This window comes from Zingiber officinale, chromosome 1B (genome assembly GCF_018446385.1).
Source record: "Zingiber officinale cultivar Zhangliang chromosome 1B, Zo_v1.1, whole genome shotgun sequence".
NCBI classification, from domain to species: Eukaryota; Viridiplantae; Streptophyta; class Magnoliopsida; order Zingiberales; family Zingiberaceae; genus Zingiber; species Zingiber officinale.
The window spans coordinates 1,147,359-1,171,387 of NC_055986.1; the positions used below are offsets into that span (position 1 = coordinate 1,147,359).

Genomic DNA, 24,029 nt, shown 5'->3' on the forward strand with positions numbered 1-24,029 from the left:
CTACACTTAACATGATCGTGGCTACACTCAGCAATACTCATGTTGTCACAATTCAACACCACAGGCTCGACCTCATGATTCGATCAATGCTCGAGCATAAGAGTTAATCACTCATCTATGAGAGAGGAAAAGAGTAAACTAAATGACGATTAAGGATAATAAAATCGACATGGAGGTTAATATGTCATCAACAAGCACACAACACAAAGTCTGATTAATCAAAACCCAGAAAATGTAGTTTTGGTCTCCCTCTTACAATTCTTTCATAGTACAAAATATTTATCTAACGGACCAGTCATTAGGCGCCCTTCTTCATGGGGGTACCGAACTGCTCCTCCTGCCCCAAATAAGGATGAGTCACCGAACTACAGCCCAAGTAGAAATAGGCCGCTTGCTCCATCCTTAAACATTTGTTCGATTCACCCTTGTAGACTTGCAAGGAAGACGCCAGCTCAGATTTAGTTCAGTCTAATTCGGTTCATAAGGAGCTCAGCTTGATCACTCGCAGGTCCAAGGCCTGTTGTTGCTACAGTTTTGTTAGATCCTTAGCCTTTACCTCCCTAGTCATGCGGGAGATCATGGAAGCATACGTTATTTTCAGGTCATATAGTTTTGTAGTCCTTTGTGCTAAGTCTATAGAGGTTTTTTTCTTCATGGTAAGTTCGGTTTGGGCTTTGGACTGGGCATCAGATAGAAGCACCTTGAATTCCTTCTGGATCAAATGCTGAAGGTTTAGGGCTTGCAACGTCTACACTAAGGATTCCTCCTTCTCGGCAAGTAGCTAAGTTCGTTGTTGAGCCTCTAGCTATAGTTGTTGGATCTCTTCGATCAAGGTCTCGGGATGAGACTCTGACTCCATTATTTTGAAAGATTCACCGAGAGACAGAAGAAGTATAGTGAGATAGTTAAGAGACAAAGACACACAACAAGATCGCCAGAGAGACAAGGAAAAAGCACAGTGCGGAGAGGCAGGTGTTAGGAGTCAGGGGAGGGGGACATTTTAAAAAAAAAATGTTCATGGGACAAACCATACGAGCTCATTAGGAAAAGAGCCTCCTCTTAAAACCATTGGATCAAAGGATAGGTAGATCCTTATAAAAAAGTGCGCGTTGACTGAATTGGGAAGGAGCGATAGGTATGACAGCTGAGGACAAAGAAGCGTACCATCACAAGCGATACAATAAATAGACTATGGTAGACTCAGTCAGACATGAGCTTCCTTAGACTAGATTTGAAAGGGAGACTTATGATGTAGGAAATAGTAGATGACCTAGGTGAAAGGGCGGAAATGATAGTTAAGATGGCACGACAGTCAAAAGTCAGGAGAAGGTGGCGGTCATGGTTAAAGACTACGTGTCCAAGCTATCCAGTCCCCTAATCCTGACCAATCTCTTAGCTAGTCGGACCCCGGGCTCAGTCTCCATCTCCTGGGCACCATCCTAGTCCTAATCTAGACCAGCCTCTTAGCCGGACGAACCCAGGGCTCAGTCCCCTTCTCCTGGGCACTATCCCAGTCCTAATCCCGACTGGTCTCTTAGTCGGTCGGTCCCAAGGCTTAGTGTCCTTCTCTTGGGCACCATCCTAGTCCTAATCCCAATCGGCCTCTTAGTTTGTCAAACCCAGGGCTCAACCCCCTTCTCTTGGGGGCTATCCCAGTCCTAATCTTGGCCGGCATCTTAGCCGGTCGGACCTAGGGTTCAGTCCCCTTCTACTGGGCAAGACTCCCAATCTAATACCATCCGTTTTACTCCCGGTCAATCTCCTAGCCGGTTGAACTCCGAGAGGGACAACATTGATAGGGAATCATAACAACTTGTTAAAAAGTAACAGATATTTATTAGGAAATATTACAATATTCTGCCACATACAAACCTAGAACCTTCCTCTACTCAATAAAAGTCTATCGTACATCTCCTTTCACCCGACACCCCTTGACATGCAACATTCTCTAATGCCTTATAATTGCGGAGGTTATAAAAGACAGTATAAAAAGGGAGATCCTCTTCGTTGGCCAGTGTTAGGATTCAATCAAAGTCTCACATTAGAAGGATTTGGTAAAGATCATAGGTTTAAAAGGATATAAGATATTTCCATTGACATGAGACATTTTGGGAAGAACCCAAGAGTAAAGCCATGAGGACCTAGGCCCAAAGTGGGCAATATCATGTCATTGTGGAGATATGTGGATATCCATTTGTACAACAAATGGTATCAGAGACATGGTACATACCAGATGCCATGTGGGGTAGCCTTGAACCAAGTTAAGGGTAGGCCTGGAGCAAGTCAAGTTGACCAGGTGTTCACGGGGAGGTCCGGAGCAAGTCAGGTTGACGGGATGCTTACAGAGAGGCCCAAAGTAGGTCAAGATGATCGTGTGTTCACGGGGAGGCCCGGAGTAGGTCACGGTGGTCGGATGCTTACGGAGAGGCCGAAAGCAGGTCAAGAGTAACCGGATGTGGATACTTGTGGGGATGCCCGGAATAGGTCAGGATGACCGGATGCTCGCGGGTAGGCTCGAAGTAGGTCAAGAGTGACCGAATCTAGATACTTGCGGGGAGGTCTAGAACATGTCAGGGTGACTGGATGCTCACGAGGGGCCTGAACCATGAGAGTAATAGTGGTGCTTCGTTTGAGGGGAGGATTATTAGAATTCAATCAAAGTCCCACATTAGAAGGATTTGGTAAAGATCATGGGTCTAAAAGGATGTAAGATATCTCCATTGACATGAGACCTTTTGGGTAGAACCCAAGAGTAAAGTCATGAGGGTTTAGACCCAAAGTAGATAATATCATGCCATTGTAGAAATATATAGATATCTTTTTATACAATAGTCGGGTACGCACTAGACAGTAATCTTACTTACACGCGCACATTTACTGTTTTTTATTTTTTTTCGCTTGACCTCTTTTCTAATTTGAATGTTGGAGAGTCAGGAAGCTCTTTTCTAGTTCTCTCTAACACTTCCGAATGCTTAATTGGTGGTGCTTATGAAGTCATGGAGCTTCTGGACATGAATAATTATTGATAAAAAAATATCAAATAATCTTAACCATTTAAAAATAAAAAAATTCAACGGCTGAAATAGCCGATTAATCGATGCTTCCAACGATCAAAATTGCCGGTACCAACGTTCAAATGTCTCTCTCTCAATAAAAAATTTAACCGTCAATTCAAACAGCTCCCAGTTGATTTACGACCGGAACCATAGTAATTTCAGTCCGTTTAACCAGGTCAATAAATAATCGACCTATGGACGGCTCAACCATATTCGGATCTAATACTTTGTAAAGCATGGATTATTTATTATGTTTTCTGGAGTTTCCGTATCACATGAGGCGCCTGACAGATTTGTCTCAACTCGATGGAATGGAAACAGGGGCTTTGCCTTCTCTATTTGGCAATTTTATCAGTCCTCACGCACTAGCTGAGTTTGTAAATATTTGACTGTCAATTGCTATAATTCATGTAAACTTATCCCATTTATCATTTACCTTCTCAATCGCTATGATTTATTTTATCCATATTAATTAGTCCTGAATGAACTAACAAAGGTGCTAAGGAGAAACGTATTCACTTTTAGCCATATATTTGGTAATCTTATCAGATGGGAGAAAATGAGTGTAAATGTAATTGAACCAGGGCTTACCTTTTATCTAACCTCACCTGATCATAGCTATTTTGCAATCTTATCAGATGGGAGAAGATGAGTGTAATAGAAATAGGGGCCTGCCTGTTCTCTCACCTCACCTGATCATAGCTATTTGGCAATCTTATTAATTCTACAGACTTAGTTGTGTTGATAAGTGGTAAGTTGATTGTCACGTGAAACCTTGAGATTGAATTTTGAGGTTGGTGGAACGTAAATTCCTGTAATCTGTATAAACTCATCTTATTTGTCATTTGTTTTTCAATCATCTTAATTTACTTTCTCTATGTTACTTTAATATGAATTGACGAAGACGTCAACACAAACATGTTTACCTTCTACCGCATATTCGGCAATCTTATCCGGTGGAGAAAAGAGTGGAATGGAAGCGGGGGCTTTGCCTTTTCTCTCACCTCACCTAATCAGCCAGTTCAGCCCTTTGCAATCTTTCCTGTGGCAACCATTATTAAAATAGCAAATTGTAAAGCTGTCTGCTGAAAAATATCTTAAAACGAGATTTATATTCCCTATAACATATATACACCCCCCAATATATATATATATATATAGTACTTTTTTAATAGTTTGGGTACAGTCGGAGTCAATCAATTTTAATATATACACCGAGCCCAGCACCATGACCGTTGACTTATTATGGCTCAACATGTTTAAGTTTTTCTACGGTATTGGAAACAAAGCTCAAGATTCCAATTTGATTAATTGTGCTCAGTCTGAGAGGAAACAAGCGGTCATCGTAGATCGATCGGTTGTTCAGTTGAATCAGGCTATGGCAACAGAGAAAAGAGGGCCATCCACTTGCGGCTTCTCCATGCTACCGGAGGAATGCGTCAGCTATCTGCTCTCCTTCACTTCGCCGTGTGACATCTGCAGGTTGTCGCTGGTCTCCAAGTCTTTCCTCGCTGCGGCACAAATTGATCTCTTGTGGGAGTCCTTCCTGCCTCCGGACGTCGCTGAGATACTATCGCGCGCCGCTAATCCGGTGGACTACTCCACTAAGAAGGAGCTGTATTTCCGCCTCTGCCAACCCCTCCTCGTCGACGACGGCAAACTGGTAGGTAGATTCATGTCAAGTGCACAATATATCGCGACACTAAATTCTGAATTCTGAATTTGATTGGACAAGTAACGCGGCAGTTGGCTTGTTGTTCAATGTACAGAGCTTCCAATTGGAAAAGTCAACAGGGAAGAAGACTTTCATGATATCTCCGGAAACCATGTTTATAGTCTGGATCGAAAATTCTCAGTATTGGAGATGGGTTTCTCTTCCACAATCCAGGTAAATCCTAGTTAAAAAAAAAAAAAATCTTTTACCCTCTATTCCAACTATTTTTAAGTAAAAGCAGTGTCACTCTTTTACAATCTCTTTTCAAAATGCCCTCTGAGTTTTAAAATCGATAAAATACCTCCTTTTCTTTTCAAACCATGCATTCTTATTTCACCCACTGACCGTTAATACTTAATAGCATTAGTTTACTTGATGAAAAATTGACATGGTGCATACTTGACATACCCACTAAATCATTATCATTACTTTCATTTGAGAATTATAATGATTTTCAGGAATTTTCTTATTTTCACTTATTCAACAACAAAATCTGATTTCTCAGCACTCATGGTTTGCCCGTTTGACAAATGATATCTTGCTGCACCTTGATACTTAAAACTTTAAGCTTATAATTCCTTTCCGCCTAATGTTGTTCAAAGCTTATAAGGTAACTAATAAAAGCTAATTAACCAAGTCTAAAATGAACCAAACTATTAAAACTTGGCTTGATTTTTTTTTGTTTTTTTTACTAGCTTGATGTGTAAATGTTATTGAGCTTTTAATTTTAGCCTGTTTGGTTATTTAAAACTTTATGTTTTTAAGATTGTTTAGTTGATTAGTGAATTTGATAAATTATTTGTTCATTTTAAGATCAACTTCGTTATCTATTTACAAGTTTAATAAAAGTTTTATTAATGAAATTGATTCACAAGTCTTGTTTATGAATATTATTCATAAACATTGTGTAGCTTGGAAAATTTAAAATAAAAATTTTATTAATGACAAATAATATATAGATTGATATAAAAATATTCTTCCATTTACGCAATCACTCAAAATTCTTAATGCTCCTTTTTACAGATGGATAAAATGACTCAGTCTAAACTCTAATATATCTTAATAAACTCTAAAAAATTAATAATAAAAGAAAGAACATTTTTTATTTATTCAATAAAGAAACCTATTCTAAAATATATTATAATAAAATTGTATTATCTCTGAAGATAAAGAGAGAGACAGTGACTCTTCAACTCTCGTACCATTAACTCCTTTACATCTTGTTTGAAATCCTATGGAATTGAATTTTTATGATAATTGGAATTCAATTTCATAATTTAGAATGAATTTTTGAGATGGATTTGACATGGAATTCAATTCCAATTCCATTCAAAACGTGAACGGTAAATCAGACCTCAAATGATCAGATTTGGATAGAGAATTTACCATGGACAATTAAAATTACTTAATTACCCTTTTAACTTAAAACTCTTTTTTCCATCTGTCGGCTCTCTTGTTTTCTCCCGCATTTCTCCTGTGCGTCGTTTCTCCTTACGACGAAAACTTCTCCTTGCACCGTTTCTCCCGTGTGTCACCTTCTTCATACTGATGTCTTAACTGTGCGATCCCTTCTTCCTATTCTCTAATACTTAACTTGATTATTAAATGGTTAGTTATGAGGATAAAATGATAAATGTATAAGAATGGAATTCAATTCAAATAGATTCCAAATTAAGGAATCAATTCAATTCTATTATTCACTAATCCATTCCAAACATAGGAATTAAATTCAATTTCTGTCAGAATTCAATTCCTAATGAAATTCAATTCAATTCCTTCACTTGAGTTGTTTCCAAACAGGGTGTTAGTAAATACATCTGTAACTTGGCCTTCCATCATGATCCACTTCATTCTTTACTCGATGATGATCTCTTTTTATATGCACCAAGTCTTGCTACCTTATCTTATTCAATGAGCGAAACATTTGCATACTTAGGGTTTGACTTTCTCGATCTTTCTGATCTTCTTAGATATGGTTAAGGCTAGTTGGCTTAGCCTTGCTTCTTGATCCAAAAGACAGAACTTCCGGTGATGTCGTGCTGGTGTTGATCGGGATAAAACTTTGCTAGAGGGAGACAACAATACTTGGCCTTTCTTTCCGCAAACAACGACTGGATTTTTCCGGTCCTAGCACACTAGAGCTCAGGGTCCCCCAAAGAATGTAGGAAGATGCAGATTAAGTAGTGGATTAAGGAAATGTGAGAGATGGGCGTAGGGCGCATACTTGGCCCAAGGGAACGCCCTCGGATAGATCGGTGAGCTGGTCGTAACCGCTCAAGTCTCTTTCTTATGATCTCCTGAATAAAGGAGATGCATATAGGAGCCAGGGCAAGGCTCTTTATAATAGGGGCATGTCAAGACAAAAGACGTCAGAGGATAAGGTTATCCCTATTGATGCGGCGATAGGAGGAGACCCACCTGGCACGGGGTCAACCACCAGGGTGGAGGACAAAGTCAAGATGATCAATGCCAAATGTCAGAGAATCGAATGGAGGATAAATGCAATGGTTGGTCGGGACAAGTAGGGCTCAATCGGCAGAGGACAAGTCCAAGCGGACAATCCTTCCGACTCGGGAGAATACCATAGGCAGACGTTCAAGTCATATTATCGAGACGATGAGGGGAGACCGGTTCATTTTGTCCGAACGGAGAAATGCAGGTTACTACACAGATGCCGCGCGGAATGACAACTGAAGTTGACAGAGTGGAGGACTCCCGGGCGAACGGCTACCCGCTCGGCCAAGCAGCGGGACGTGACCGTGGACAGAACGCAGTCTTGGCCGAGCGGCTGATCCGCTCGGCCTAGCAGTAGGACGGTGGTCCTCGTGACATCCTTTCATAGGATATAGTGGAGGATGTGACCCCGAACATGTTGGAGAATGTGGCTGCGAACGTGTTGGAGAACGTGGTCACAAACATATCGAAGAACTTGCCCATGCCTCGAAAAGCATGTACGTCGCCCACCAGGGCTATATATAAAGGGGGGGTCCATCACCGGCGGAGGTACACGTGATCTACTTTTGGCGCATTTTTCTACTATTGCTTTGCTTCTACTCCACATTCTGGTGACTGATTTGAGCATCGGAGGGCAAACGCTGAGGACCCCTTCCCTAGCCCGATACTAACGTCATCTATTTTGCATAGCAGAGCAAGGTCTACGTCCGGTCAGCGAAGCTACCACCTCCCAGCTTTCCACTCGCCCGCTTTCGAACAGGATCATTTTGGCACTATCTGTAGGAACGTAACCTGCATCCGAAACGAGGAGATGGAAGACGCTGGATGACACCACACAGTAACGTTGATGCAAGAAGAGCTCGTCGCGCTGATGCAAGCACCAATGCCAGCGGCATTAGCTGTAGGCCAGTCGGCCGAACGAGTAGAGCAAGCAGACCAAATAGCTGCTCGAGAATAGACCAAGAAGCCGATCAACACCTATGGGGAAACCCCCCATGCACCGATCTCATTCCATCGAACGCTATTCCGAACTCCATCAGAAGAGAGGGGCCAGACGGATAGAGATCGGGGATCCTCTTCGGATGAGGCATCCGTTCGGAACGCACGAAAAAGAAAAGCGCCAAAGGAAGACAATTCACCCCGAGCGGATCAATCAATAGTTCTCGAAGGGATTCTGGATGATCCTCTACCGAAGCATTATACCTCGCTAACGATCGAGGAATATAATAGAGCAACTGATCCGAACGACCATTTGGCCAAGTTTGATAACGCGGCCACATACCTCAGGGCGTAACGCAGATGGTGAGCGCATGACATCTCTGGCGTAATGGCCATGGGACAATTCTCAGGAACTAACGACCTGAGGTTTATCCCACCATGCACCTATGGCCTGTGTACCTGCATATACCTCCCTCCATATACATGGGGTCGGTACTAGGGGGCCGCTAAGGTAGCAGATCTACCTTTGATAACGTGGCCACACTTCACCAGTATACGGGTGAAGTGAAATCTCAGGTCTTTCTCACCATGCTATCTGAATCGGCACAATGTTGGTTCAAACGATTGTCAAACAGCTCAATCCATAGCTTCAAGCACTTCTGAGCAGCCTTCCTGCATCACTTCGCTAGCAATCGCTGCCACCAGAAGACTAGTGCTAACTTGTTCGCCTTGGAGCAAGGCCCAGGGAAGTACTGAGGTCCTACATCCAACGCTTCAATCAGGTGGTGATGGACATTCTGACGGTCTCCTCGGATGTGTTGGTGAATGCCTTCACCCAAGGACTCACAAAAGGGGAGTTCTTTCGATCACTCATTCGGAGGCCGCCACGGGACTTCAAACACCTTCAGAAAAAGGTCACGGAGTACATTAACGTGGAAGAAATCCAAGTGGAAAGAAAAAGAGAAACACCCACCGAGCCAGCAAATGCATCTGAACGGAGGTCGCCGAGCAGCCATCAACCTCCGAAGGAGCCCTGATCGGGTGGAGCCCGTCAAGAGCCAAGGACACATGTTGTACAGCATGTGACGGTTGGTCGCCCGAAGGCCACAAAAGGCAAGGTATAGACCCCCCCCTCTTCTGCTCCTTCCACCAGTCAGCGACACACATCACGCGGGACTGCTATGATCTGAAGCTGATAGCTAGTAGACTGGTCCCACGAGGATATCATTGTCGATCACCATCTCCTGATCGACGACATAGGGGACGACCTAGAAGGCGAAGGGAAGGGGAGAGGAAGACGACTGAGCCATGCCATCATCAATCCCCTCAGACCGCTCGAGCTTCTACTGAACGGATTAGACCATCAGAATATGATGAGGAAAGCAAAAGCAATGCCACTCGGAGAGAAATAGGAATGATCGTCAGTGGACCAACCGGCGGTGATTCTAACCGAACGACCAAGTCGTACGCTCGGTGACTCGAGACCCACGCTGTTAGCTACAACAAGGCAAGAGTCGGAGGACTCGAGATCAGCTTCGGCCCGAAAGACTTAGAGGGAGTGGAAATCCCTCACGATGATGCACTGATCATCCGAGCGATAATCGCTAATTATACAATTCATAGAACTTTTGTTGATGCATGGAATTCGATGAACATCATATTCAAGAAGGTGTTTGATCAATTGCAAATTGATCAGAGTAAGTTGCTGCCAATGATGGCCCCGCTCTACGGCTTCACGAGCAACAAAGTGTTGCCGATCAGCCAGACCAAGCTGCCATCTCGCTCGGAGAGGAGACCTTGAAGAGGACAAGAACCACCAATTTCATTGTGGTGGACGCACCTTCGGCCTACAACGTCATCCTAGGCCGACCGGCACTCAACAAATTCCGAGCGGTGGTATCCACCTACTGTCAGAAGATCAAATTCCCAGTGGATGATAAAGTAGGAGAAGTCAAAGGTGTAACACCCCACCCTCCTCACTACTGGACTGTGAGGGCGGAGCGCTACTGGACTACTAACTTATCTTAACTAACATTGCACACATGTTGAAAGTAATTCCTAAAACTCTCGGAGAACTCAAAACATACAATTAACTAGCAGCGGAAGACTAAATGACTCATCTAATACATTCTACTCAACTCTTTGTTAATAAATTCTTATTCTAAATCCCAAGGCTTCTATAGTCCAGGTATCACACATCCATCCGCACCTCCTTGTCGCCTTCCTTTGCTATAACTTTTCCTTTCCTTTATCTGTAGTAAGAGGAAATGCAACTATAAGTAAAATTGTTTAGTAAGCGCTATCTAACTCATAAAACTCGATATGCATGTACATATATCTATAACATTAACTAACTGAATGCTTACTGAAGACTACTCATGTTCATCCAATAGTAAAGGAATCAAACAGGCTGAAATGCTAAACATGCTAGCATAAAAGAAAACTAAACTTGCAGGATTTTAAACTTATGTGAAGCTTGTTTTACTTGTTTAAAAATTTATACTTTAATACTTCAAAATAATAATCAACTTTCTTCTTGGGCCCAGGCGTAGTACCATCTTATGCACGTTCCCTAATAGGTTGGGGTAGCGAGCCACCAATCCTAAAAGAGCAGACCTCGGTCTACCAGGGCCAAGACCTCGGAATTGGACACCTGGATTTGTTTAACGACAACCTCGGAAGTCGGGTACTAGCCTCTTAAATAAAGTAAAATACTTCTTATCTTTTATTACTTCTAATATATAATGCCTCGGCATTTTCTTTAAGCACCTTGTGTGTCAAAATCCCTAAAGTCTTGACTTTGGGATCTACTTAAGGCCTTGGCCTTTCTCTTTCTTTTCTTTATCTTTCTTACACTTGTTAATACTTCTAATAAAAGAATGTTTCTTTAAAAACTGAAATGTTTAAACAAATTCTAACTTTGAAATGCATAAACAAAAATCTGCATACTATGCTAATCAAAATTCTGCATACTATACTAATCAAGATTCTGCATTCTATGCTACACTATTTCTGCATACTATGCAAACATAAATTCTGCACTATAATACTTAACCAAACTACACTATAATCTTTTTCTTTAAAAACTATACTATAAGTTCCACTAAAAATCTGCACTACAAGTTTCACCAAAAATCTGTACTATAAATTTCACCAAAAATCTGCATTACAAGTTCCACAAAAAATCTGCAATATAAACTTTAAAGAAATCTGTACCATAAGCTCTTAAGAAATCTGCACTACAAGCTCTAAAGAAATCTACATTTTAAGCTCTAAGAAATCTGCACTACAAGCTTAATTAAAATCTGCACTATAAGCTTAATTGAAATCTGTACTATAGGCTTAATTAAAATCTACACTATAAGCTTAAATAAAAATATGCATTATAAGCTTAATTAAAAATCTACACTATATGCTTAATTAAAATCTGCACTATAAGATTACATAAAAATCTGCATTATAAGCTTAATTAAAATCTGCAGTATAGGCTTAATTAAAAATCTGCACTATAAGCTTAATTAAAATCTGCACTATAAGCCTACATAAAAATCTGCACTATAAGCTTAATTAAAATTTGTACTATAAGCTTAATTAAAAATCTGCACTATAAGCGCTTAATTAAAATCTGCAATATAAGCTCTACATAAAAATCTGCATTATAAGCTTAATTAAAATCTGCACTATAGGCTTAATTAAAAATCTGCACTATAAGCGCTTAATTAAAATCTGCAATATAAGCTCTACATAAAAATCTGCATTATAAGCTTAATTAAAATATGCACTATAGGCTTAATTAAAAATCTGCACTATAAGCGCTTCTTATGCTTCAAATTCAAGAAGAACAAAGGTCCGAAACTACTCCTATTGCAGGTGAGAAGCACTTACCTTTGCGTTCTTGGGCTTACAACCGGAAAGAAAACTTCTAGGGTTTGCGGGAATTGCAAGCTTCGACCCCTCCTTCGTGCTCACGGTTTCCCCTTGACGAGAGGATCACAACCATGTGAAGATCTCCCGGAAATCTCCCTTGGCCGGCCGCCGGAGAGGAACCCTAGATCCCCCCCCCCCTTTTTTCCTTTGCCCAAACAGGAGACGCTGTGCCGTCGGGAGAGAAAAGGAGAGGAGAGGTTTAGGTTTTGGAAAATAATCCCTAAGTTCTCCCTTTTTATAACTTAATATTTCTATTAACTATCTTAAATAAATTCGCTACCTTTTCTAAACAGACAAATCCAACATCAACTTATCCCTTTTATAATCCAATATTCTGTTAACTATCTTAAATAAATTCGCTACCTTTTCTAAACAGACAAATCCAACATCAACTTATCCCTTTTATAATCCAATATTCTGTTAACTATCTTAAATAAATTCGCTACTTTTTCTAAACAGACAAATCCAATATCAACTTATCCCTTTTATAATCCAATATTCTGTTAACTATCTTAAATAAATTTTACTACCTTTTCTAAACAGAACCGCCTGCTTGACCACTTGGTCAGCCGGATTTGATTAAGGCTTGGTTCGGCCAGAGGTTGTAGGTTCAAATCTCGGCTAATTTTCTTTATTTTTTGCAACTTGTTTCTTTTGGTAAAAATACCAAATGAACTCCAAAAAATACATAAAAATACTCTAAAAATTTCTAAAAATCTCTAGAATTTTTCTAAAGCATTTCTAAATATTTTTAAGTACTATTAGGACTCGAAATGAGGAAATTTGGGTTGTTACAAAAGGTGACCAATTGACCGCTTGGTGATGCTACGTCGAGATGATTAGAGCAAAAGCAAAGGTTGCTCGGAAAAATACGCGCTTGGAGGTGAGCACTATTATCACAGATAAGCCTCCTATGCTGGTGTATGAAGAAAAGGAGGTGGCCAAATCCACCCGAGCTTATCAGAAGCGACCACCTTCATTGCTGCCGATCTGGAAAGCGCAAAGAAGGCTGAGCTGGTCACCTGCATTAGGAGAAACCATGACGTGTTCGCTTGGTCGACCCATAAACTCCTCGGAATCTCGCAGAGTATCACTTAGCGTGAGCTTTATGTTTGATCGGATGCTCGTTCTATGAAGCAAAAAAAAAGAGACTTTAGCGCGAAGCAAAACCTAATTATCCGGGTGGAGATAGAGAAACTGTTGGAGGTCTGTCATATACGGGAAGTCCAATTCCCGAGCTGGCTCGCTAATGTGGTGCTGGTCTCCAAGCTGGGCAACAAATGGTGTGTTTGCATTGACTTCCGTGACTTGAACAAAGCATGTCCAAAGGATTTCTAGCCACTGCCTAGGATAGATCAAATGGTGGACTCCACAGCGGGCTGTGAGCTGATCTACATGCTCGATGCGTATTAGGGTTACCACCAAGTGCCGTTCACCCGAGATGATCAGGAGAAGGCTAGCTTCATTACAGCCGACGAAACATACTGTTACAACGTCATGCCATTCAGACTGAAAAACGTCGGCGCCACCCATCAGAGGCTGATGAACAAAGTGTTCCAAAGGCAGATCGATCGTAATATGGAGGTATATGTTAATGACATTTTAATTAAATCCCTCTAAGCTGTCGATCTTTGTGTAGGTGTCGACAAGACATGCCAAACTCTGAGGACCTATGGAATAAAGTTCAACCCAAACAAGTGTCTGTTCAGTGTGAGGAGCGGTCGATCTTGGGTTACATCATCACCGAGCGGGGGATTGAGGCAAATATGAGTAAGGTGAAGGTGCTGCAAGATATGCCTCCACCACGCAGCTTAAAGGAGGCCCAACAGCTGACCGGACGTATCACAACATTGTCCGGATTCATATCCAAGTTATCCGACTAGAGCCTATCGTTCTTCAAGGTGCTGCGCTGAGCGAAAAAATTCCAGTGGGACACGGAGTCCAACTAGGTGTTGGAAGAGCTCAAGGAGTATCTTAACTCCTTGCCTGTGTTAGCTAAGCTAAGCGCTGGGGAGCCACTCTGGATCTATCTGTCGTCTATCGAGTATGTGGTCGGCTCGGCATTAGTTAAGTAGAATGGCCATGAACAACAACCCGTATATTTTTTAAGCCAAATATTGAAAGATGTCGAGTCCCACTACACTGGTCTTGAAAAATTAACTTCAATAGGACCAAGAACTAGTCAAGGTCTCAGCTTAGGGATCCCAAATGGACCTAAACTTGACCGACACCTACTGCCCCTCCAACCGAGACGCGTTCTCACTTGGTCACTCTCCTCCAGTGACTTACCTTAACTTACCAGTTTGCCAGATATCCAGTCAGCCTATCGACTTGTCTAGACTTCGTGCCAACTATTTGGTCAGCCCGTTGACCTAGTTGGATTTTGTTACAGATATTCCATCAGCTCATCGACCTATCTGGATTTCATACCAGCTATCCGATTGGACCGTCGATCTAGCTGGACTTTGTACCAACTATCCGGTCGGCCTGTCGACCTAGCTAGATTTCGTACCAGCTATCCGGTCGGCCCGTCAACCTAGTTAGATTTCGTACCAGCTATCTAGTTGGCCCATCGACCTAGCTAAATTTCATACCAGCTATCCGGTCAGCCCGTCGACCTAGTTGGATTTCCTGCACACTTAATTAAATGGTTAGATCACAATAAAGCTTAACTTAACATACTTGTCATTCATCAAAACCCGTGTTAGATCATTAGTACAAGTCGCACTAACAATCTCTCTCTTTTTGATGCAATGACAACCTGGGTTAAGTTAGGGAAAAAAATGCAAGCATAAATAAACACGTGATATGGTTTAAGTTATTCGGATTTCGATTTGTTTCCACTTAACCCTGATTTATTTCAACTTAACCCTTTAATCCTCCCCCTTTGGCATTCATCAGAAAATATGAATAGAAAAAAATTTGTTAGGGAAAGTAAGACATTTTTTTTACAATATATCTCAGGGTTACTTTAAGGGAGGAAAAAGGAAAAAAAAATGTATAACTATAAAAACTTGTAAAAAATATTTTACAAAATATGTTTAAAGATAGTTTTGAAACCACTTAGTTTTTCAAAATGATAAAGAAAATAACTTATTAAAAATTTCAAAGTTAAAAAATAAGTTTTGAAAAGAACCTGTTCACAACTTTTTCAAAGTGTTTTGTAAAGCAGATTGTAAAAATATTTTAAAGATATTTTTTATAATGAATTTTAGAACACCGTATGTTAGTATTTTCACAAGAGTAATAAAGTTGAAAATACTTTTAAAATTTACTAACTTCGAAAATTTTAAGGTTTGCTAAGTTTTTCAAAAAAAAATTAAAAGTTTAAAAACAAAAAGTTAAAATGCTAAGTGTTGTAATATTTAAAATTATTTTAAAGTAGTTTAACAAAATTGAAACTGTTTTCAAACTAATTTTTCAAGACATGTAATAATTTTAAAATAGACTTTCGAAAAAATGGAATGTTTTCAAAATTTTGTTGGCTTATTTATCCTCCCCTGAACCTGAGATTACTTTAAAATAATCTAATCAACTATAAATTATCCTTAACTGTCTAACCATTAGTTACCAACTAACTATCAGAAGATAACAGTGCTCACTTGGTTAGTCAGGTTAAGTATTTTTAACCAGTTACTGTTTGACTAACCTGGATTATTTAACCCAATCACTATAAATTTGGTATTTAATGCCCAGACTTATGTTGATACACTGATATAATCATCTTAAGTCCAAGCAAGCTGCCTATGCATCTCACCCCTTTTCTAAGTTTGGCAATCACAAGCAAAGTAGTCCTAATATGTTGGCGAGATGCTCAAGTCCTAAATCTATAGGAATATGCTTTCTATGGTTCGATCTAGACTAAGACTAAAATTGATTTTGAAAGTTCTAAAAATAAGAGAATTTTGAGAAAAATAAGTAAAGAATTTTGCCCTAGAATTTGAAATTTTTTGAAAGTAATTTTGAAAATGATGGTCCTAGTCTATGAAAGACATTCCTAATTTTAACAATCAGACTGAAAAATAACTAACCGAAAATAGTAAGTCAAGTCATATACAATGCATAATAATGTACATGATCAGGTCTGATCATCATCAGCAGGTGGTGGTAGGGGTCGCTCAGGAGCACGTAGAGCCTGAAGAATCTGCTCGAATCTGGTGGTCATGTCATCTCAGAGGAAAGTAAATCCAGTGGTCATCTCCCCCTGGAGTGTGTTGGATCCATCCGAGACTGATTGCCGAAGCTACGCAGAGGACTCCTCAAGTCGAGCGAGTCGATCCTCAACGGATAGAGAAGTCGAGGGCTGGGTTGAAGTTAAAGGTAGGTCCGAAGTCGGAGCATACCCAAATATCTCCTCAGCCGAAAACTCTGGCAACTCCTCTCCCTCTGCTGGAAAGTCATCCCCGGCCTAGACTGGTATGGTTGGCTGCGGCCCACCTCTCCAGGCTAGAACCCCTTGAGCAGTGATGTCTATATGCACTAGGGCTAGCTGACGCTGATCAAACTCGTCATATGCACTAAGGGAGCTGGACGTACCTTGGGTCATATATACTCCTATGGTCGAAAATATGTATGTCAAGATGTGGCAATAGGACATATGAATCTTACGCCTAGTGATGAGACTGGATGCATGTATGATACTATGAAACATATATAATACAATGTTAAAATCTAGTCGCTGACAAAGGGCATACAAAAAGGAGTGGGAAGGTCGCATCATCGCAACGTCACGAGATGTGATCGACAGAATGCATGTGGTCAGGACTCGATATAGAATATAGTCTTGAACCCTGAGAGAGAGTGACCTAAAGTCAGTCACTGTAGGTAGTCTCTCCTCCCCAAAAAAGTGCATATAGATAGTATCTGATGTAATATGGGAGTAGGGCTTGCCAAATAACAGATCCTACTAGGATAACACAAAAATAGGCATGCTGACCTCCTAAGTTCTAAACTATCATATAACAAGGTAGGAGAGAAGTGAAAATCCTTTCCACCAACTCTGGTGGAGTAGGTCAGGTCATTTATCTTTTCTAAGTTGTTATAGAACTAAACACACAAATCAAAATTTACTACATGTCTGCAGTAAACAAGTTTATCTAACTAGTAATGCTCAATGACCTATGTGATAGAAGTGCAATACTGGGTAAAAAATGTCCTATTCAAGTACCTAGATTTCAATAAAACATATGTATGCTGTAAAAAGGACACCCTAAGTTTTAGTTTTAATTTTACTTTTAAGTTTAAGTTAGGTTTAATTTTAATTTAAAGTTTAAGTTTAATTTAAGGTTAATTTTAATTTAAAATTTAATTTTTTATTTTAATTTTAAGTTAAAATTTTAATTTTAATTTTAATTTTAAATTTTACTTTTAAGTTTAATTTTAAATTTTAAATTTATAATTTTAGGTTTAATTTTAATTTTAAGTTTAAGTTTAAATTTTTAGTTTTAATTTTAGGCATACAGCTAATTTTAATTTTTAATTTTACTTTTAAGTTTTAATTTTTAAGTTTAATTTTAAGTTTAGTTATACAGCTTGAGCCGGACGCTATTTATCTCGAATGTTCCTGCTAATTGCTGAACCATTAGTTGAGAATCCGAGTGGATGAGAATTCTTGTGGCTCCCACATATCGGGCTACTGGCAGGCCAGCTATCAAGGCCTTATATTCTGCCTCATTATTTGTAGTGCGATGGTCTAGCTGCACGGATAGCTGCATCCTATTCTCGCGCGGCGATATTAAGAGAATGTCGATTCCACTACTTTGCCAAGTGGATGAGTCATCCATATATATTTTCCAAGTCACGTCCAGCTCAACAATCTATACCTCTGTGACGAAATCAACTAAGGCTTGGTCTTTGATTGCCATCCGAGGTTGATATTACATGTTGAACTCGCTTAGCTTGGTGGTCCACTTAATCAACTGTCTGGATGCCTCCGGGTTTAGGAGGACTCTTCCCAGCGCGCTGTTAGTCAGCACCACGATTGGATGTGAGAGAAAATATAGACGAATCCTCCGAGCAGTGAGTACTAACCCGTATGCCAATTTTTCGAGACATGTATAGCGGATTTCTGCATCTTTCAATATATGACTTAAGAAATATACTGACTATTGTTCAGAGATGTTCTACGGCACTATCGCCGACCCAATCGCTCGCTCTGTGGACAATAAGTAAATCTAGAGGGGCCCGCCAATGACGGGCTTTGCTAGTATAGGTAGAGAAGCAAGTTATTTCTTGGTTTCTTCAAGTGCCTTGTCGCATTTCTCGTCCCACTAAAATTTTGTCGCTCGACACAGGATCTTGAAGAACGGGTGGCTCCGATTGGACGACTTGGAGATAAACCTTGGCAACATAGTGATCCGTCCGATCAATCGCTGGGTCTCCTTTAAGTTGTGCGGCAGGGGCATTCCTACAACGCCTTCACTTTGCGTGGATTTGCCTCAATTCCCCGCTCGGTCATGATGTAACCGAGAAAGCGGCTACTCTTCGCACCGAACAGGCACTTGCTCGGGGTGAGTTTGATTCTGTATGTCCTCAGGGTTCGGCAGGTTTCTTCGATGTTTGCGTAAAGGTCAGTGGCTCGAAGATATTTTATTAATATGTCATCGACATATACCTCCATATTCCGGCCGATCTACCATCGGAATACCTTGTTCATCAGTCTTTAGTAAGTGGTGCCGACGTTCTTCAGTTTGAATGGCATAATGTTGTAGCAATAGGTCCCGTCGTCCATGATAAAGTTGACATTCTCTTGATCTTCCTTGGCGAGCGACACTTGGTGGTAGCTCTGGCATGCATCAAGCATGCAGATCAGGTCGTAGCCCGCCATGGAGTTCACCATTTGACCAATTCGCGGCATGAGATAGAAATCCTTTGGACAAGCTTTGTTTAAATCGCGGAAGTCAATGCAGACTCACCACTTATTACCTGGCTTAGAGACCAGCACAACGTTGGCCAGCTAGCTCGGGAATTGAACCTCACGAATGTGACCCGCCTCCATAAATTTCTCTATTTCTGCCCAGATATTTGATTCTACTCCGAGCTAAAGTCCCTCTAGGTCCTGAGAACCAAAATTGATTTTCAATCCCTCGGCCTTCTCCGTGCCACACCCGACGACGTATATCTCTAATTGTCGGGCGTGTGATTTCCTTGCCCTGTTGGAATCATCATCTGTCGAGCCACCGGTGATCATCCCAATGTCACCCCGGGCAGCTTTGATTCTCTTCTCCTCCTCCCGAGATGAGGGTCGAGCCCACTTGACAGAAACTTGGGTGGGACTTGCATTACCTCTACGATGAGGCTAGTGTTGACACTGCTTGGCCTTCGGCCTTTCTTCTTCCCATCATCCACCTGCTTAGCGATTGTGATGCCGATACAGTGACCAACGGCGATATCCGGGAGGTGTCAGTCAGCTTAGAGCTTGTCTCAAGTCATAGCAGTCTCGAGTATTGTGCGTCGCTGAATGATGGTACAAGCAGAACAGTGGTGTCCAAGGCCTACCTTTAGTAGCCTTTGGTCGTTCTGCTTCCACATGCTGCACAGCGTGGGCTCAGGTCTCCTGGTGCAGATGGGTCACCCCCGCCCGGGGACCTTTTGTCGGTTGGTTACTACTAGCTGACCGACATTCAAGGGTGATGGTAGGCTCGACTGTCACTTCCTTCTTTCTTGCAGCTTGGATCTCTTCCACGTTGATGTATTCGCTAGCTCGCCCAAGCAGCTGGTCGAAGTTTTTTGGTGGTCTTCGGATGAGGGAACGAAAGAATTCACCCTCTATAAGTCCCTGCGAGAAGGCGCTTACCAATATCTCTAGGTTGGCCGATTCGATTTCCATGGCTACTAGGTTGAATCTCTTGATGTAGACCCTTAACACCTCCTTGGGCTCTTGTTTCACTATGAATAAGTTAACATTTATCTTCTGGCAACAGCGACTGCTGGCAAAATGTTACAGAAACGTCACTCGGAAGTCTTTGAAACTGTGAATTGATCTGATCGTCAATCGTCTAAACCACCTTTGTGCCAATGCTGAAAGGGGTGAGGAATACTCGACACTTTACTCCATCGGTGTACTGATAGAGTGTGACCATGTTACTAAACTTGATCAGGTGGTCCTCTGAGTTGCCTGCTCCATTATATTCCCCAATCGTCAATGGCGCATAATGTCATGGAAGTTGGTCGTCCAAGATCCCCTGAGCGAATTTCCTATTTATCCGTTCAAGAGCGTCATCGGGCCTAGGTGCCTTACCCTTCCATTCATCCCGGATAGGTGCATCATCCGAGAAGGACCCTTGTGCTCGATCCGCTCGGCCATGTTCCTTTAAAGGGGTGTGGAACAATGTTCAATGAAACGGGATAGGCATGTTTGGTGCGTCTCCAATCGTGCCAGTCGACTTGTTGTTTGCCCTCCGACTGACCGCTAGTTCCGCTTGGTCTTGGTGGGTGGCCTGCTGGCCTATTGCCGATGCTGTGGGTTCATTTGCATGGCGCTAAGCCCCTGCCTGCTACTGCTGTTCCAACATCTTAGTTGCTCGTGCTTGTATCAGCATGTCCAATTCCTCTAGTGTCAGCATCACAGTCGTAAGTCATCCAGGTCCTCCATCTTCACGTCTTCGATGCAGGTTAAGTTCCCACAGACAGCGCCAATATGATCCTATCGGAAATCGATGAAGATAGCTAGCTAGGGATGTGGCTCCGCTGTTGACTCTGTGAAAACTTCGTTGTGCTCCGCCCTGTGAGACAAATAACGTTAGTGCCGGACCAGAAAAAGAGTCCCCGACGTTGCTCCTCCGATGCTCAAGTTAGTCACTAAAACAATAGAAAAATAGTAGAACATTGGAGCAACAAAGAAGCTGCAATAGTCACATGACCCCCCCCCCCCCTCCCTTAGATAGCGCCCCGTTAGCGTACGTACATGCTTCTCAATGCATGTGCACGCTTTCCCAACTGTCCTATGAAAAGATCCGTTAGAAAAGTGTCCCTGGCACATTTCCTTAACAGGGCTTGCAGATCTCTAACATGATATTGGAAACTTCCGTCGAACGATTTGCTGACAGAAAATGCCCTGTTGTCAGCGGCACTAACTCTCAGGAGGATACGATGAGCTGAACAAGGGGTCCCACTATTTGGCCGAGCAGGGGAACCGCTCGGCCGAGGTTCCTCGCTTGGTCGCTCGAGGTTGTTCCTCTTCACGGCCGACTGGCACTTTTGTCTGTTCCTCGCCTGGCCGAATAGGAGGTCCGGTCGGAGTAACTCTCAATTGGTCTTCACCGTTGCGCACAGCCACTCCCCTCTCATCAACCGAGTTGAGCAAACTCTCCTTTCTCCAAATAGGTTGGAATACCCAATTGGCCTGCTGCTATTTTTGCTCGGTCAACTTTTATGGCCCGACGACTTTATGACTTTGACCGTCTTGACTTTAACCTCCACATTGACTGTTTTCCTCACTTTTGACTCGTTCTTGGTGGAACCCTTTTACCACCACATCAGTTCATTCTCAAGTTGTTGTAGCTTAGCATCATTTGTTCGAATGAAAATTTTAGCAAGTGTCCCATGCCTCTTTGGGTGTCTTCGCATCCTTGATGCCCTATAGCAAATCATCCTTTATACATATCGATAAAGAATACATTAATTTACAGTCTTGATCTCTTACGTTTTAAGATTATCTTGATTTGCTAGTCTTGATATCTCACTGCCCCAATAATCTCCCACAAATCTTGATCATATGGAAATAATTGCATATGAGTACTCTAAGTGATATAATAATAATAATAATAATAATAATAATAATAATAATAATAATTATTATTATTATTATTATTATTATTATTATTATTATTATTATTATTATCAAGATTATTTTCAGAATGGTCATATCTACCAAAGCGACTTGATTATCAACTCCCATCAATAAAGTAAATTTGATCCTATATTTCCAACTATGCACTAGTGACCTCTCCACATATATAGTATAATAGATAGACTATTGGCTCTGATTCCATTTGTAGATTCAAAAGAAGAAGTTGAAGGAAAAACTTTTATTAATGGTAAATAATATGTTGATACAAAATTATTCTCTCATACTCGCAATCACCTAAAACTCTTGTTAAGATTAAAAAAAAAATCTCAAATTTTTTTTATAGATGGATAACATGACTTAGTCTAAACCCTAATAGGACTAAAACAACATGACTTAGTCTATACCCTAATAGGACTAAAACTAAATTCTAAAAAATAATAAATTCTAATTGACCTAATTCTAAAATTTATTCTAATAAAACTACATACATCCTAAAGATAAGGAGAAGAAGAGGTGATGATTATATTCTTCATATTGTTCACATCACACCAATTCATAATCTTTATTCAAGAATATTAATAAGTTAAATATATATGTACTAAATTTATTCATTTAGTTTAATGTGTTATTGAAACTTGTTTTTAACTCAGGAACATAAATAAGTAATTAGTAAATTGAATACCTTGCTCATAAACATATTTATTTATTTGCCCATCCATCTTAAGATAATATAGTTGATTGTTTAACATGATGTTTGATTTGCTATAAGTTTATTCAGATTTAGTAAGCAGGTTGAGCTTTTATCTGTCTGTTGGCTTGAGATCGCTGGCAAAATAGAAAGTCGATTCCTCTCCAAAAAGACAATGTATACAGCATACATGATCTACAAGTTAAATCCCAATTCATATGGTCTTGATTCCAATTCTCAAAAGGTCACCGTCCACTTAGGAGCTCATTCACAAGAAAATCGTGTCTCTTTGGAACCAGATGATGACGAGGAGGAAGAAGAAAAGAAAATACAGTTGAGAGGGGATGGATGGTTGGAAATGGAGCTAGGTGAGATTTATAACGATCAAGGCGATGAAGGAGAGGTTGTGATAATGTTTCGTGACGTCGAAGTACTCCATTGGAAGAAAGGCCTTGTATTCGCTGGATTTGAGATTAGGCCGACCAAAAGAAAGGTGGATGCTGAATTGCTACGTTAATTTGTTTGTAAACTCAAATGTAGTTTTTATGGTGATGCTCCAACACATTTATATGACATTTCAAAGTATTTGATTGTATATTGTTACAATATATGGTTTTAGATGACTAATCAAATGCTTCTCATTTCTTGCTTCTGATGGCTAAAATGGTCCTTAAAGACATCTTTAAACTTTTTTGCTCCCAAAATTGAACATAGCTTAAATCATTTTAGAGTTTGATTTAATGAAATCAAATTCTTTCCCATGTATATGTAGAATAAAACACAACAGATATATCTATCTGAAATGTGTTATTCTTCTCTACCCAAATTGAGTCTAAATGAATCAACAACTAAGATATTGTCCAAGAAATTGAATCTAAATAAATCAACATCTGAGACGTGCACTCTTCAGTCATATCACAAAAATGGAAGCTTACTTTCATATGCATTATCTAAATAAATTGACTAGATAAACAAGTGATCAGAAGACCGGTTGGAACTTCGATCATTCTCTAAGATTTACCATTTGCAAGCGCTGAATTTAAAGCGGTGTTGAATAAAAAAAACTTCCAGAAGGAATGAATAGGCATATCAAAATGCGACATTTTCATGCTGATCCAGACATCATTTCTCTAGCGTAAAACAGATAAGCTAATCTAGAAAGTGAGCGTACAACTATTGGAATTATAATTTCTGAGTTGTTGAAAAGCTTCTGGACTAAGGCTATAATTATAGCCTTGGTCAGGGCGTCCGAAGGGTTCCGGACGCCCTGGGGGATAAACTTTATCCCCTAACGTTCAGATTAAGTCAAAACTCGATCTGGTCAAAAAAATCAACTCCGGGTTTCAAGTGCCCCGGATGGGAAAGTAAACCCCATTGACTTTTTCCAACCCGGGTCTTCTGCTCCGGCTCCGTTCTCCTCAAACCGAATCTTCCGCTCACTTGGGTGATCTCTGCCATCTG

General features: G+C 40.8%; 1 protein-coding gene across 1 annotated transcript; it reads left to right on the top strand.

Moving 5' to 3' along the window:
• Nucleotides 1-4,299: 4,299 nt before the first annotated feature.
• Nucleotides 4,300-23,181, top strand: LOC122046059 (putative F-box protein PP2-B12). The gene is made up of 3 exons (XM_042606561.1): nt 4,300-4,719; nt 4,826-4,944; nt 22,659-23,181. The coding sequence occupies exons 1-3, from the start codon at nt 4,312-4,314 to the stop codon at nt 23,083-23,085; spliced, it is 954 nt and encodes a 317-aa protein (XP_042462495.1). The 5' UTR covers nt 4,300-4,311; the 3' UTR covers nt 23,086-23,181.
• Nucleotides 23,182-24,029: the final 848 nt, after the last annotated feature.

Bases quoted from the DNA above. Each gene is read 5' to 3' on its own strand.
- LOC122046059 (XM_042606561.1), top strand. From the start codon at position 4,312: ATGTTTAAGTTTTTCTACGGTATTGGAAACAAAGCTCAAGATTCCAAT. The intron at 4,720-4,825 runs GTAGGTAGATTC...TTCAATGTACAG, and splicing joins TCGTCGACGACGGCAAACTG to AGCTTCCAATTGGAAAAGTC. The intron at 4,945-22,658 runs GTAAATCCTAGT...AAGTTTATTCAG, and splicing joins GTTTCTCTTCCACAATCCAG to ATTTAGTAAGCAGGTTGAGC.